The 18215-nt window shown below is 35.6% G+C and overlaps 1 protein-coding gene and 1 long non-coding RNA gene across 2 annotated transcripts in view; one reads left to right on the forward strand and one right to left on the reverse strand.

Annotated features, from left to right (window-relative positions):
• The window catches only part of LOC125248731, a 43760-nt gene that overhangs the window by 2003 nt on the left and 23542 nt on the right, over nucleotides 1-18215 (forward strand). The window lies entirely within an intron of this gene.
• Nucleotides 1469-14961, reverse strand: ctsc (cathepsin C). The gene is made up of 7 exons (XM_048160638.1): nucleotides 14636-14961; nucleotides 12617-12762; nucleotides 10958-11121; nucleotides 10629-10784; nucleotides 10028-10143; nucleotides 6815-6946; nucleotides 1469-3415 (listed from the first exon to the last, which is right to left on the reverse strand). The coding sequence occupies exons 1-7, from the start codon at nucleotides 14787-14789 to the stop codon at nucleotides 2916-2918; spliced, it is 1368 nt and encodes a 455-aa protein (XP_048016595.1). The 5' UTR covers nucleotides 14790-14961; the 3' UTR covers nucleotides 1469-2915.

Consider the following 18215-nt stretch of genomic DNA (forward strand, 5'->3'; position numbering starts at 1 on the left):
ACCGTCTGGAGGCCATTGAAGTCCACTACAAAGAGAATAATCCTGGAACGTTTTCATCAAAAACCTTAATTTCTTTTCGACTGAAGAAAGAAAGACATGAACATCTTGGATGACATGGGGGTGAGTAAATTATCAGTACAATTTTATTTGAAAGTGGACTAAAGAGATTAAGCAGTGCCATTAAGCAGTACAGGTAAACTGCAAAAAATAATTCAGTTACCGTAATGCCCCCTCAAAACCAAATTCTCAAGTAAGCAGTTCCTTTAAGGTCCAGAGGTGTTCCCTGAGATCACTGAGGCTATTCACTTATGTCGTGATGTAAGGTTTACCATTTCCAGATCCAAGCCTCTAATCCTTTCTGTTGAGAATAAAATCTCTACAGTTTGTGAGCACGATTTATTCATATGACACATTTAAGCTAAGCTTTTAATAGCTCACAGAGTGCACTATAGTGTCCAGGCTCATGGCATCCCAGACACCAATGGGGGTTATGCACAACAAACTTCTGTATTCTGTAAAACGGGTTGCATCGCTTCTGGTGCTTCTCCAGGGCTTGACAATAAGGACGTCCCAATGGCCTTGGGCCAGGGTTAATGACGCTCAGGACAGTTGTTGGAAATGTCAGGCCAGTGCTGCATCATCATGAAAATTTATCATTTGCACATGGTTTTAAGTCAAACTCAATTCAGTACTCGGACTGATGCTAGAGGTTGCATTTAGCCTCCTTGTTGGAGCGTCCGACTCCCCTGCCGGAGACCAATGTTCGAGTCCCGCGCAGAACGGGGCAAGTAGGGCCTGGGTGAGGGGTAACATTGGTGCCGTGACCCGGATGGGAGTGAGGTTTGGGGGGTGAGTGTAACAGAGGCCAGCTAGTAGTCAATGTGCAAGTAAACCTCACTCCTCTGATCTCAAGAGATGCTCTAGTGACTGACACCAGGGGTTGTAGCTTTTAGCCTCCTCGTTAAAGCGTTCGACTCCCACGCCGGAGACCCAGGTTCGAGGCCCGCTCAGAGTGGGGCGAGTAGGACCTGGGTGAGGGGTTGCATGCAAATACTGAAATGAGTTCCCTTTCTCGTCTTCTTGCGCTTGAACAAATGTTTTAATCAAACAACAAAAGAACAAAGAGAGAAAATCACTCACTGCTCTTGATTGAAAAACGTTCATAACTTTAATAAGGATTAATATACATTTAATTCATACAGTGAAGAACATGGTGTTATTTTACATTTGATTACTATTATTTCTGTGCTGAAAACTATAGTTAGACCTATACCTGAAAAGTACCATTATTTCATTTGTATGTTTGTTCTATTGTATTTATTTGTGCTATTGCTCATAATTTGATTATTTGTCATTTTATTATTGACGGTTTACCTCATAATATTTTAAATTTATCCAAGTTATCATTTAAGTCTGATTTCATGTAGTATTTAGGAAGCAAAAAGTCAAATACACCTGAAGTCAAAAGTATCTTAAAACGCAATTTTATTAAAGATCTTGACCACAGATACAGAGATACACAGATACAAAGGCAAAAATCAAAGATTGTGATAAACCCTTGGATTCATATAGTCCTGAGCAGCTTGTCTTTTGGCAAATAGCCTGACAGGACTCAATATACATGCACATCCCTTTAGTCTATTGCTATTGATAAAGTGATTGTTCATTAATCCACAAGTACTGATTTTCCTGAGAACAATTGCCAACTTGATATTCTCTGAATACAAAATGACGTCATGTCCAATTAAAACAGTGGTGCAAAAATGAATGCAGCAGAGTGCAAATGTGACATTCAGAGCTCATATGGATCAATGAAAATTTAAAATCCCTTTTTTCTAAAAAACACTTTTAAGCAGTGGTTGCAGCACCTGAAGGCACCCAACTTTCATTAGCGCACATCCAGCAAGAGAAAATTAAATGGCCTTTTTGTCATTCACACGGCTCATGTGGAAATCCACAATAACAGAACAAATAAACAAAAGGACAACAATGTTGGTGTTTTCGAGAGGAAGAGATTGAATGGATGCAGACAGCAGGTCAGTTGCAACAAAACACAGCACAGCAAAATTTATGTCGGTCTTACCTCTTGATTAAGACGGTTACATCAATTTAAAGCCATAACTAGACTCTAGACAGGGTTGTTTTTAGCCGACAGCAACAATTGGAAACGCAGGTGACCCAAGACAAAAACATGACAGGCTGAATCAGAGCGAGAGTTTTTCCAAGCCATACAGACAGACAGCTCAGAGGAAGATGACATCTGGGGAATTTTCAAGCTGCAAGTTTCATCCTCAGGTGGATCTGAGCAAAACAACATCTTGACTAGATGCTTCGAGATGAAGGGACAGAAACAGAGTGGCTCCACTACTGTTCTTTAAAAAGGCTGCCGACAACAGAAGGGACAGTAAAAGGCACAGAAGATGAACAAATTCCCTAGAGGCCAGCAACAGGAAAAGTCAAAAGCTCTGGAGACAGAGCTGACGTCACATGGAACCAGACCAAAGAGAAGAACCTTGAAGCCAAAGTGAAATGCTTTGAAGAAGGCTGAAGTTGGTTTAAAGATTCATAATGTTTGAGAAATGAGGAAATGAGACAGAATCAAGTCTATCAGGTCTTGTAATTACACATGTTCACACCATTAACTATGAAAAGGAACCTGAAAGAGAGAAAGATGAATTACAGGACAGTGAATTACTATTCTACATGGCTTCTTTGATCACCTAACCTGCTGGTCATGGGCAAAAAAAAGATAAATGTTTTCAAGAAACAAATTAGAAGTTCACAACTTGGCAACAAAGTTAAAACAGCGCCGTTTTCCCTTTTTTAGGCCACAGGATTGCCATTATAAAAATAATCTGAAATTTGACTTTAACGGACCGTGCTTACTACAACTGACCATTTCGTCTACACACTCTTTACAGATTGATGATTGGTGTAGCAGCTACAGCAATGCTCTCAATGGCACACTCATCCGTTCCACGACGGATTCTGAAAAACCCATTCTCGCCCCAGTTGTTTCCCCAGCTGTTCTTCACGATCCAGTATTTCTCCCCGGTCTTATGGCACTTCCCATACCCCACCAACAACACCGCATGATTGGTCAGCTCGAATGGATTGTTGGCGTCACGAAGGCCGGTGTGATGGTAGATGCCCTCTTTGTAGTTCATGAAATCTGGGTACACCTCCAGTGCCACACCCATGGGGCCGTTCCTGACCAGCTCCAGCATCATGGCCGCCTCGCTGCATCCTCCGTAAAACCCACCCACGTAGTGATAATCGGAGGCATAGTACCTTCTGCATTTCTCAGGTACTTTGCAGGGAGAATCATCCCCAGTGTACGGGAAACAGTCCTCCTCCACAATGCCGAAGTCCTGGATGTATTTACCAATCAGATATGGAAAACCTCCATCACAACCTGTACAGAAGACAACAACTTTTTTAAAAGTGCTAGAGTTATACCATTATATAAAAAGGGTTGGAAGTTAAATATGGCTAATTATAGGCCTGTTTCTGTCTTAGGTGTGGTGTCTAAGATTATGGAAAGACTTATTTATGACCAGATTGAAAGTTCTATTCGTAAAAGTAATATCTTGTACGATTTACAGTCTGGGTTTAGGCCTTTACATTCAACAGAAACTTGTTTATTATATATGACAGATAAAATAAGGAAAGCGGTTGACAATGGAAAATATTGTGGGATGGTTATGTTGGACCTTCAGAAGGCATTTGATACCGTAGACCATAAAATTTTAATGTACAAGTTAAAGGCTGTTGGGTTTGATGAGAAATCCCTCAGGTGGGTTCAGCCCTACCTTGATGATAGGAGTCAGAGGGTTGATATTAAGGGTATATTATCTAGTCCTTTATTTATTAATTGTGGAGTTCCTCAAGGAAGTATATTAGGTCCCTTATTTTTTCTTTTATACATAAATGACCTTAAAGTAGCATGTTCAGAGGAACTTTTTCTTTATGCTGATGATGCAGCAGTTTTAGTGTTTCATCATGATAAGGGGGTCTTAGAGGAAATAATGAATTCACAGTTACAAGAGATGTCCAAATGGTTTTTAGATAATAAGCTTTCCCTACATGCAGGCAAAACTGAGGCCATTCTCTTTGCATCTAAAAGGAAATTGAATAAGGATGGTACTTTTTTGATTAAGATTAACAATATGGAAATAGAGGCAAAAAATGTAGTAAACTATTTGGGTTGTTTAATAGATAATAAATTATCAGGTGATCTTATGGCTAGAAAGGTATTTACAAAAATATGTGGTAAAATTAAGTTTTTAGCTAGGCAAGCTGACTTATTGGATGTTCAGTCCTTAAAATTGTTGGCAGGAGCCTTGATTCAGCCCATTTTGATTATGCTACCTCCTTCTGGTACAGTAGTTGTTCTCAAGGTATGAAAGATAAATTGCAAAAGGCTCAAAATAAATTAAGTTAGAATTATTTTAAAAGTGCATTCACGAACACATTTGTATAGTGAATCATTTAAGGAGTTGGGTTTATTGACTGTGGAAAAAAGGGTGCTTTTTTTAAAAATTGGGTATGACTCATAAAATTGTTAATAATGTAGTTCCAAGTTATTTAGAAAATTATTTTTACATGGTGAGACAACAGCATTCCTATGGTACTAGGGGTAGAAATTTTAATATTTGTCCATGCAAATTTAAATGTTTGGTAGGGAAGAATACTTTTCTATATACTAGTGCTATTGAATGGAATAAATTACCAGCGTCATTAAAGGGAGTAAAAGATTTTGGGAGATTTAAAAGTTTGGTAAAAAGATGGTTGTTTGGTGATATAAGCTAGCTTGCTTTGTGGCGTGTCTATTGTCATAAGTGAATGTATTTTTATTTGATATGTTTTTTAAGTTGATTGGGAGATACTGTTGCTCTGTTACTTCTGTATGTAGCCTCTATTCTTTATATTAATATCGAGGGCCGCAATGGAAATAAGCCAGTGGCTTATTGTGTTTTATCCTCGACAGTTTTTTATGAAGTGTATGGGATACTTGTTATTTTGTACAATTTTTATAAAGGCTTGTCAAATAAAAACTAACTAACTAACAAAACCCTTAGAAATACAGACTCTGACTTCCATTAAAGGATTAGTTCACTTCCGAATTAAAATTTCCTGATAATTTACTCACCCCCCATGTCATCCAAGATGTTTATGCTTTCTTTCTTCAGTCGAAAATAAATTAAAGGTTTTTGAGGAAAACATTCCAGGATTTTTCTCCATATAGTGGACTTCACTGGGGTTCAATGGATTGAAGGTCCAATTTACAGTTTCAGTGCAGCTTCAAAGAGCTCTACATGATGAGACGAGGAATAAGGGTCTTATCTAGCAAAACGATTGGTCATTTTCAAAAAAATACAAATTTATATGCAAAATATTATACTTCAAAATCATCCGACATCATCGTTTTATCTTTTTTGTAAAGGGATTTTGACTTAGTCTTTGCACATTCTCTTTGTAAACACTGGATCGGTACTTCCACCTACATCACACGTGACCTTTCCAACATGATTATGTAATGCGTGGCGCAATCGCAGAGCAGTGCAAGATGAGCATTTGTGGTTAAAAAGTATTTACTTTTTTTTTTTTTTTTTTTTTTTTTTTTTTTTTTTTTTTTAAATGGCAGATCATTTCACTAGATTAGACTCTTATTCCTCGTCTGGGATCATGTAGAGCTCTTTGAAGCTGCACTGAAACTGACATTTGGACCTTCAACCAGTTGAACCCCAGTGAAGTCCACTATATGGAGAAAAATCCTGGAATGTTTTCCTCAAATCTTAATTTCTTTTCGACTGAAGAAAGATATAAACATCTTGGATGACATGATGACAGAATTATTTCCTGATAATTCCTGAATTATCAGGAAATTTTAATTCTGAAGTGAACTAATCCTTTAACATTAACTGCAGAACATAATGTAATTGCACATTTATGGGAAGGAAAAAAAAAGGAACAAACATATTATAGTAAAATTGATTCATATAATGTTATATATTTGTGGTGATAATTTGATTATGACTATTGCAACAATTTATACATGATATCAGAAAAATGTTAAATTATACAATTTGTTTGTGGTAGCAATAACTATAACATTTAACAAATAAAAGGAATTGTTGTCAATAATAATAATAATAATAATAATAATAGTTATATTATTTAAAACAACAGCATGCATATTTTAAAAAAAGGCTGTATAAAAACGTACATTTTAACATCCCTTATGCAGAGTTTGTTCATTCCTCTCCCAATTTTAATGAAATTAAAATGAGAACTTTTATCCTGAGACTTGACACATTTAAAACAATGCAAAGCTTAAATGAAAATATAAAAGCATACATGTCTATATCCCTAAATACATTTTGGTTACACTTTATTTTAAGGTGTCTTAGTTAGTGTAATTATGCATTAAAATACTGAGTAATATCAATAAACATGTACTTACTACAGGGTTAGGATTAATTTAGGTTAGTTGCATGTAATAATGATTAATTTACTGTTGTTATTATAGCAAGTACATGTAACATGCACTGTAAAATAGAGTTACTGAAATTTGATCTTACAAAACCTAGAGGAGGAAGGGAAAAAAGGGGGGGGGAAACACCAAGTCAAACATTTACGCAATGAATCCATTCTGATCTCAATCGGATTGTGTAACCATAATCCTGAGGGTACTGGAAAAGCAAACAGTCAGAGTTTTATAACTGAAAATATGCAGACGGGCCCTCTAAAGTTCAGCACAGATACGGGTCATATTAAACATTCGCCTCAGTGCATCAACACGTGCTTTTACCTTGAGAATACTGGGAGCAGGACACGACTTGCTGTGGACTGAACACTGGCTGCTGGGTGTTGTTCGTCTGGACTCGGACTCGTGCTTCAAGCATTCCCATAGTGGCGAAAGAGTAGCAGCTGCCGCATTGAGCTTGAGAAAGAAAGAAGCGAATAAATCATTTACAGATGAAAGAGGACAATTCACATCCTCATTTTCTCGTCCTACAGAAACATCCTTTAATCCTCTCTCCTTCTCTAATGTTTCCCGAGCATCTGAAGGAGCTCTTAACAAAAACGCAGACACTATCGGAGCCACTCCAGACACGACAACCATCACCTGAAGAGCCGATCATCTCCTCACACTTATTTCAGAGAGAAGACAAAATCCATCTGCGTTTCTCTTTTACTATAAATGACTGATTAGAGAAGATGAGACTGTAAACCAAAGAGCAAGTGGAAGAAAACAAATCCAAAACGCATATTGTGATGAGGACCTTTTACGAGGTCAAAGATGGTATAGATATCTGAAAACAAAAAAGATAAATAAGAGGGCTTTAAATACACAAACTAGTGACCAGACCTGATCAGCTTGCTCAAGGGACCACAGAAGTTCAATCCAAAATATCGGTTTCACATTTAAGAGCTGGTAAAACATCTACTAGCCTATACGAAAATAAAACTAACAATGTTAACAAAAAATGCTTCCTCCTCAGAATACATGGCTAATTCTGAATGGCTGTCAATGAAGATGCGTTTAAAAAGCTGATGGTGTAGTTACTGCATGTACCAGATGATGTTAAAGGGTTAGTTCACCCAAACATGAAATTTCTGCCATTAACCCTTTACGACCTGAAGGCTTTGTTAGAGTTTTTTTTTTTTTCTGAGCGACATACACAAAAGTAAAGACTCATAACTCCAAAACTGTAGCAAGGAGAGTCAAATATTATATTATATTATATTATATTATATTATATTATATTATATTTATATATATATATATATATATATATATATATATATATATATATATATATATATATATATATATATATATATATATATATATATATATATATATATATATATATTTTTTTTTATAATTTTTAATTTTTTTTTTATTTGACATGGAATAACTCAGGAAGGCAATAAGATCGGAGAAAAATTCTTTTTTGGTGATGCTCTCCTACATGTGAGCTGCATCTGGTTCAATTTTTGTGGTGATAGCATAAAGTATAGTTGAATAAATAGTTGAATAAATGGCGCCCATGGGCAGTAAACTCCGGTTTAGAGGCACTTCTCAGCACTCGTTAGGAGTTAGGTTTTTCAAAATGATTAGATGCATTAAAAAGATGAGATTCTAAGCTTCAAGATGATACCTATTTATTCCATGTTGGAAAACGAACATGGATGAGAACACTGGAACACTGTATCCCGGAAAGATGAGAGACATGTTTTTAGCCAAGTATGTTAAATTATTACGTGAGTAATGTCTTGTGATCAATGCAATATATTATGTTGATTTTGAGAATCTGCTTTAAATAATGATGTTTCAATGATCCGTGCATTTTTCATGAAGTTATGAGCATGTGAAATCTACATACTTGTATTCAGTTAGCGGCTGTGCCGTTTTTGTTGTAAACGCATATTACTCAGACTCAGAGGGTGAAAACAATGCAACAGAAGCATGTTGGAGGCTTGATCTGAACGTGTGAAGTCTCTGGTTTTGTATGCAAAAAGAATTTTTGTGCTACCTATATGGGTTCAGTTTTTATTGGCTCTTAAAGAGAGCGCGGATGGAGCGCGCCGGCGCTTCATCCGGTTTTAAAGGGTTTTACTCACCCTCATGTCATTCCACACCCGTAAGATCTTCGTTTGTCTTCGGAAAACAAATTAAGATATTTTTGATGAAATCCGAGTATCTACTAAAGACATAGATAAAACCGTCGACGTGACTACTGTGGTTCAACATTAATATTATGAAGCAACGAGAATACATTTTGTGAGCAAAAATAACGACTTTATTCAACACGAATTTGTTCCCTGTCATACTGCTATGCAAATTTGGTGCAGAGCTTCAGTGTTGATGTACGAACGGCAGCTCAGTATTGGCATGCATGTGATGCTGACACAGGAGCCAGCCAATACTGAGCCCGCGTTCAGATGTAAATACTGAAGCTCTGCGTAGCAGTATGACAGGGAACAAATTCATGTTGAATAAAGTCATTATTTTTGCGCTCAAAAAGTATTCTCGTCGCTTCATAATATTATATTAATGTTGAACCACTGCAGTCACGTCAACGGTTTTAACGATGTCTTTAGTACCTTTCTGGACCTCAAAAGGTCGTTGCTGACAATGTGCGGATCTGATACCCTCAGATTTCATCAAAAATATCTTAATTTGTGTTCCAAAGACAAACGAAAGTCTTACGGGTTTGGGACCACATGAGTAATTAATGACAGATTTCATTTTTGGGTGAACTAACCCTTTAACTGTCCTGTGCCAAGAAAATGGGATCAGTGGTTTTGCATAAAAATATAAAACTAAAAGAAGTCAACTAACTGAAATAAGTTTAAGTTGGAAAAAAATACAAGCTAATTCTAACTATAATAGATACTATAGTAGTAATAAAACTAAAATAACACTGAAACTGAAGGTTTGCTGGGGAAATTCATGAGAAACAGCCAAACACAGACTAGGGGAAAAGCTTGTAATTTCCTGGTAATGTTTCTAGCATCACTTGTCAGGCTCTTCCAGTAAGAACAGCTACATCACGGTCAATAACACACACTTCCAGGATTTCAGATTGATCACAATCAATAGTAGCATACTGATGTTTATCCCAGAACTGACTCAACTGTACAGTAGGTGGTAAAGGACTGTATTTAAAGGGACAGTTCACCCAAAAATGAAATTTCTGTCATCGTTTACTCACCCTTAAGTTGTTCCAAACCTGGATGTGTTTCTTTCTTCTTTTCATCCTATCTACTGTCTGGTTACTAACATTCTTTAAACTATCTTCTTTTGTGTTCAGCAGAAGAACGAAACTAATACAGGTTTGAAACAACGTGACAGTGAGTAAATGATGACAGAATTTTCATTTTTGGGTGAACTATTCCTTTAAGACATTTTTGATATAAATGACATGTTCAGCTCTGAGCAACACTGACTCAAGCAACCATTTTGTTTGCAGTATTTCCTCTCTCAATCACACACACACACACACACACACACCTTGGTTGCGGACAGGGCTGACATAACTGACTCCGTTCACGTCTCTCCAGTCCCAGCGTTCTGGAAGACCGGCTGCCATCTTACTGTCTGCAGCAACGGTCACAGGCCTGACACGTCTGAGAGAAAGAGAGAGAGAATCATAAATTGACCATTTCACTTCTGAATTTTATTGCCGTTCTTATTATTCTGTATCCAGTACTCTACAGGGAAAAAAATGCCAATGCGGTTTGTTCTTTTTAGCACAAGATGCTTCTAAATCAGGCTGGGCACGGACACATTTTACCATTTGATTTCAATTCACAAGCTTGCGATGCAATTCAATTCTGTTTCGATAACGATTCATTTGGATATACTGTATATATCTGGTACAGTATGTCAATTTAGTGATGATTTGTTCATGCATTAACTGAAAACAGTATAGATTAAAAGATTACTTCTCTGGATTTAAGAATTGATATTGATTGATCATAATTAAAATCTTTTTTTTTTTTTTTTTTTTTTTTTTTGCCCAGCCCTAATTATAAAATGCTCCAGATATTTTGAGCTTGAATCGGTTTTAAAGGCATCCATTATTCATTTTTGCCAATTAAAGTGTGTGTACCGTGGTATCCTGGAGGCATGTCCTCCTGATCTTCTCAGCATATCCTGTATGGTGAAGGTCTCATGGATACTGTACGATGTCGCTTTCCAGGACTTCTGAACAGAGTTTATTTTATCCACAAACTCCATGTTGTTTGTGTATGGCAGCTTCATGAGCCTAGAGATCGTACAAGATATTCGTTACCAAATAAAGCAATAAACACAAATCCATCAATCAATCATTCATGCAGTGCAGCAGGGGAGATGAAATCACATGAGACCTTATCAAGAGATACAGCGAGATAAGAGAGGATTACATCACAAACACTGCTGACATGATCAAACACTCACAGTTTGTGTTCGAATCCAAGCATGGTACTGTGGTCGATTCGGGGTGGGATGGGCTGCACCTTCTTCCCAGTGAAACAGGCCCAGTTATTCCCCAAAACATCATGAGCCCAACCGGGCATCGTCTGATCGCAGTAACTGGTCACCTCTGAACCCTGCTGAGAATACTAGACACACACAGAAAAAAAAAAAAAAAAAAATAATAATAATACTAACTTTAATAAAGTTGCTTTTAAAGCACAGTATTAAATCCACTTCCAGCCATTTACAGTTTTTAAATGACAAACATTTTATGCAATTCCCAAGCAACATAAAGTGACTAGGGATGTGCAAAACTACCTTATATATATATATATATATATATATATATATAATATATATATATATATATATATATATATATATATATATATATATATAGAATATATATATATATACACATACACACACACGCCAACTGTTGCATAAGTTATGAAATTAAATATTGGTACTTTGCAAGTCAATAATACTAATGCACTAGTCAACTGTAATAACTACAGCTTTTTTAACTAATTATTTATATATGGGTTTGGAAACATTACTACATTTAATGTTTTTGAAAGAATTTATTTGCATTTATTTGATCAAAAATACAGAGGAAAAAACAAACAGTAATATTGTAAAATATTACTACAATTTAATATAATGTTTTCTATTATAATATACTTTAAACTATATTTTATTTCTGTGATCAAAGCTGAATTTTCAGCATCATTAAATCCAGTCTTTAGTGTCACATGATCCTCAGCAATCATTCTAATATGATGATTTATTATAAATGTTGTGCTGCTTAATATTTTTTTATAACATGATACTTTTTTCAGGATTCTTTGATGAATAAAAAAAAAAAAAAAAAAAAAAAAAAAAAAAAAAAAAAGCATTTATTTAAATTAAGTCTTTTGTAACAATATACACTACTGTTCAAAAGTTTGGGGTCAGTATTTTTTTCTTTCTTTTTTGGGGAGAAATTAAGACTTTTTTCAGCAAGGATGTGTTAAATTGATAAAAAGTGATAGTAAAGATTTATATTGTTAGAAAATATTTCTATTTTGAATAAATGCTGTTCTTTTTGACTATTTATTCATAAATGAATCCTGAAAAAAAAAAAAATAAAAAACAGTTTTCAAAAAATATTAAACACCACAACTGTTTTCAACACTGATAATAACTGAGTATCAAATCATCATATTAGAATGATTTCTGAAGGATCATGTGACACTGAAGACTGGAGTAATGATGCTGAAAATTCAGCTTTGCATTACAGAAAAAAAATTATATTTTAAAGTATATTAAAATAGAAAACCATTATTTTAAATTGTAATATTATTGGGGTTTTTTTTTCAGTATTTGATCAAATAAATGCAGCCTTGATGAGCAGAAGAGACTTTTCAAAAACATTAAAAATAGTAATGTTTCCAAACTTCTGAATGGTAGTGTAGACTCTGACATCTAGTAGTCATTAAAATAGATTGCATTTGTAAAATTATACCACATTTATTGAGCTAAACACCAAACAATGGAAAAAAAGAGCTGATGTCAGAATTCCCCTTCTGTTGCGAAACCTCAGTCATCTGATCAGTCATATGGTGTCATCTGACACTAAAAGTGTCTCATCATGCTTACCTTGAAAAACCCGAACCATTTGTAGTCATTGAGCACCACTTCAAATCCCTGGTTATAGATGAGAGTGAAGAACCCAGTGTGTCCGAGATCATCCACAGCTAGAAACAGCTTCTGCAGGTCCACAGTCACCGTCCTCACAGTCTTTCCTGTTTAAAAGTCAACCACGTTTATTTTACAAATCAAGGAAGTAGCTTTGGTGATTTGCATTCTGGGCATAATATGTGTCAATAAAAGCTCAAAGCCAACCATGATGCCCACAAATGCTGTCTACATATGCAGTTCACTAACAGTTAACATTAAAAATAAGAAAAAGAAACAATATACACTGCGTTACGGAGCACCTAAGGGGACATGGTGATGAGATGGGAGGAAAAAATCAAATATTTCAATCCTTTCCCCCTGAAAAACGCAAAATCATTTATTTATTTTTCCTCCCATCACATCCGTTTAGGGGCTTCATGCTACAGAAAACACAACTTTATACTTATGCACTAACAGTGTCAGCTAAAACAGCATTAAATTATTAATATTATATTGTCAATTAGGTTAAGTATGCTTTACAAAAATACTATTCTACTACAACTACTATTCACTTTCTTTAAAATGGCAGTACGATGCTTTTTGACGAGATATTCTTAGAATTCGGTTAAGTAGCATGAGAATACCATAGTATATGATCATGTAATCATTCAGTAGTATGGTACACATCAAATTACAGGCCTAATGTTACAAAAAAGGGTTTAAGCATCAAAACAACAAGTGTAATACACCTTTGAATTGTTGTTTTTCATTGCATCAGAATGGGTCCTGTTTAATATGTTTTTTTTCTGAGAAAAAAAAAATATCATACATTTTTTAGTATGATTTACAGAAGGCACCCACTAAAATTGTCATTCAATGTAATATTGTCAGGCATATTTACATAATCTATTTATGCCAAATTAAAGACTTTTTCCCCAAATGCTAATTTCTTATAATTTTACATTTTTAAAAACTTTCCTAGGTTTTGTCTATATGTCATTAAGAATTTATACTCATTTAAAATGCAATAAAATTTAGTATGTTCACTTATTCTTTTATATATTTTAATACATAAAAGTCTGAATAAGTGCACTGCCCTCCAAAAGTTTGGAAACACCCTAGAAAAGTGGGGTTTTGGACAATATCGGCATGCATCCTTTTTAATTTGTGATCATTTTGCACTGATAAGGGACAACACAAACTACGAAAACATATTTATTACATAAACCTTTTATACGGTTTATGAAAAAAAACTTCATCAAAATATCCAGCATTAGCAGCTATCTGACCTAAACTGGGTTCTGATTGGTTCATTGTATTCTAAACTTAATTGGCAACCAATTGTTGAAGCTATTAAGGTGTGCTGACCCCAAACATCTTTTCACAAACCTGGGCCAAGTTTAAACCAGTCACCAGCATCACAGCTGGCAAAGTCTGACTTTGACATATATATTGCCATTATTATGTAATCAAAATGAAAATTATTATTGCTGGTCTTCAATGATAATGTCAAGTTACCAAAAAAATGATAAGGATTTATGCTGATATCGCCCAAAACCACACTTTGCCAGGGGTGTTTCCAAACTTTTGGAGGGCTTTTGGATATGTTGTTTCAATTTTTACATGCATATAAGTGTTACACTGACAATGGAACACTATTTTACCCACATGCAGACATTTTATTCTCCCAAAACTTATTTGAAACCTTAAAAATAGACGTTTTTTTTCTTGCATTTAATGTGCTTCCTACGCATTATAAAATGACCTTTGTAAATTTCTGTTGACGCAGACATCTAAATGTCTTTGACCCCATTACCATCTGATCTAATCACTTTACCATGGCACCAGAACAGTAGCAGAGTTGTATTGTTGTGTAAGATATACAAAACAGGTCAATTATTTGAAAAGGACACAACATGAAACCGAAAGCAAACTAAACTTCCTTGTTGGAGACAAAAGCGCATCATTCAGAGAGCTGAGATGTTTGTCTGATCTGACCTGGGCTGGAGCAGTCGATGGTTCGATCATGACCCACATCAGACACGCTGAAGATCCAGGTGCCCAGCAGGTCCTCATAGGTGCAGTTGGCAGGAGTATCGGCCGCAGACCCGCCGATGAACGCAAACAAAACAATGACGGAGAGCGCGCGCATCCTTATGACGCCCGACAGCAGAATAGCTGCTGTATTACAGTATATCTGATATAACTGGACAGCACGCGGGGTTTTTAAAAATGACCGGACGCAAGGAAACAAGCGCGTGTCCTTCTCGTCCTTCCGCGTATCTGCAGCACCACTGACACTCTCTGCTGACCAGCCGCGTGCTAGTGTTGAACTTATACAGCAATGATCATATGACACGAGTCATGTGACATGCCAGTGAGCGCGCGCTCGCACATATCACTTCCACAAAAATACATTCATCATACAAACAGACGCATTTGATCCCATCACTCACACAAACACACATTAACTCACTCACACACAAATGCATACCCATTCATCTTCACATGAAGAGACAAACACATTATAGGCTATTTATTTACACTGACACCATTACTCAACCACAACCATTTACACACATTTCAGTCTGAAATAATCACATTACAGAAGTAAATTTCATTGCAAATGTAGTTTCATGTTCATGTTTAAATGTTTTCAACAAAGATCTCCAAAGTATGTTCGAATTAAAAACATGCAGATCTTTAGTGAAGTGAAAATTCATGACCTTTGAATCCTGAGTCACTTATAACCAATTTATCAGCAAAACAACCGAAGGACGTGTCAGTGAGGATTTACTCGTTTCACTTCTCTCACTTTTTAAAAAATGTTTCATGAGACTGTGAATGAAAGTTTCATATCTTTGCTTAAACATTTCATTCTTTAAAGCTGCAGTATGTAACTTTCCAAAATTTCTGAGCAAGTACATAACCAGACAGAGTTCAAAATTCATAACAGTAAGTTTGTAATAATGTTTTATAATTTTGGTGTTACTGGTGGGTTTCTGAGGGAAATTCGAGCTTGCATCCGTTTGTCTTTGCATCATTACGTCACGTCTGTTTACATGAAGAAGGAGTCCCAGCTAATAGACTATATCGCATGTGAGGATGACGAATCATTTATAGCCTTTTCTCACAGCAGCTGAAATAATTAAAATTATAATTTTAATGGTGGATTGTAATCCATAGGGCTGGGTAAAAAATATAGATTTCTCGATTTTAATCGATTCTAATTTTTATGAACCGATATCGATTCTTAAATCCCAAGAATCGATTAGTCTAGTCTGTTTTCAGTTGATGAATGAGCAGAATATGTAGCGCCTCCCATCCAATAAATCGCAATAATCTTTGTGCTTTGTTAGTTTTGATATGAAGCAAAGTCTCAGATTTCAGATGACGTCCATCTTATTATGAGATTCCAAAAATAAATACCGTTTTGGCGCTGTTTAATGTGGCGTGACAGATCGCTTTAGCGCCTCAGTTAAAGAGAAGCATGTGATCATCCTCTCCTCCACTTTAATACCAGTTACAGTGCGAAATAAACAAGACTAAACATCTGAAGGTATGTTAAAATATACAGTACAACTTACTGAAATCCATATCATGTCTCGTGTAATCGCTCAATCAGTGTTTCAACCTCGGAAAGACGTCATTAAATCAGCTTGTAAACAATGTCACGTAACGTCACATTTACCTCAGAAAAACATATTCAGTGACCATAAACTCATTAGTCAGCTAGAAAATGAACTCTAGAAAGCAACATTCTGATAAATATAGCTATGAACCGTTACATATTCATTATCATTTTTAATGTTCTACAATATTTAATGCATGTTTGAATAAATCAGTTATGACAGCCACAATTTAAATGTTTATATTTCAAAAAAATCGAATTGGAGTAGAAATATGATTATGTAATTCTAAACTTTATTTATTATAAAAACATCATTGAGTGTAATTTAAGTGTTTGTATATAAATAAGTTAATTTAACCTTCAATATTATTATAGTAATACCAAGCTGACTCTCATGTGTAGTTTACAGCATTAGTTAAGAGATATTTTTCCACTAAAAAATTTGCCATGTACTGAAACTGAAATACTACATCCAAAATAATCAATATCGAATCGAATCGAAATCGTAATCGAATCTAATCGAAAGCATGTGAATAGTAATCTAATCGAATCGTGAAAATTGTGTCATTACCCAGCCCTAGTAATCCAGAAAGGTCCAAATGACAATCATCAGTGACAACTGGAGAATTCACCCATTCAAAGAATAACAAGTAATAATGATTTGCACGGTTTAATGTGATCCGAGCTAAGCGATTATTAGATTTAATCACCATTGACAGCGTGATTTATTGTAATGCTTTTTTTCTCTGTTGATTTGAACAAAAGTAGCAGACATGATGCTTGTTCAGATGACATTTTTCGGTGAAAATCCTTATTTTGGTCATACTTCCAAGACTACAATCTGTGATTCTGAAGTAGAGTATCCGCACCGATGTGGTGACTGACAGCAAACATTGGATTTATCCGGAGCCGTGCCGAGGCACAACCCACATAAAGATGATAATTCCGCAAATAACTGCAATTGCAGGTTTCAAACAGAGATGGCGACAAAGAGGCAAAACTTACAGACTTCAGCTTTAAAGGTACATTACATGACAACTATATACTAAAAACAGAAAAGTTTTTCCTTTGTGTTTTTCAAGTACAGGCAACAACATTGTCAAAAGATCCCCGTTCACATGGATCCACAAAAATGATTAAAAACGCTGTATTCTGCTGCCAGGCCAGTAGACGGCGATGTCACTTTGTAAAAAACACATAGGCCTATAGACTGAACACGTAATATGCGTGTCACCATTTTCACAAATTTGCTTTTTTGTAGTTTACACAGATGATAACTGTATTGTTTTCAAAAACTTGCACTTTGAAACCTGTTTTCAAAAATTTACGTTTTGAGGCCCCCACAACGCTGTTGTTGTGTAAATGAACATCCAAAACGCATAAAAAGTTTTCCTTCTTTAGTTGAAACCTGTCATATAAAAGGCACCTTAGACCACTGCTCTTGTGTTACCATTTTATACAAAACCAACACAACATTTTGTTCTAAAAAAAGAGTTAAAACTTGACAACTCTCTGTAGATTTTTTGCATGGTAATGACAATGTTAATGTATTTGGTCTTGGTGGAATAGATCTGCTATGCTGCTGCTGCAGAGCAAGTACAGGAACTTGCTACTGCCAATACATATGCCGATCTGCTGCTGCGAGTAAGACATAGTGCTGCTGCACAAATAGCATATATCAATAACGCACTGCAAATCTATACAGGTGGAGCAGAAGTGACATGAACCAGTCAGTTAAAGGGATAGTTTCACCCAAAAATGAAAATTGTGATGTTCTATCTCCTTACTCCAGGGCATCCAAGATGTAGGTCACTTTGTTTCTTCAGTAGAACACAAATGATGATTTTTAACTCCAACCGTTGCCGTCTGTCAGTCATATAATGCATGTCAATAGGAACTCCATCTATAAGAGTAAAAAAAACATGCACAGACAAATCCAAATTAAAC

The sequence above is a fragment of the Megalobrama amblycephala genome, linkage group LG16 (genome assembly GCF_018812025.1).
Source record: "Megalobrama amblycephala isolate DHTTF-2021 linkage group LG16, ASM1881202v1, whole genome shotgun sequence".
NCBI lineage: Eukaryota > Metazoa > Chordata > Actinopteri > Cypriniformes > Xenocyprididae > Megalobrama > Megalobrama amblycephala.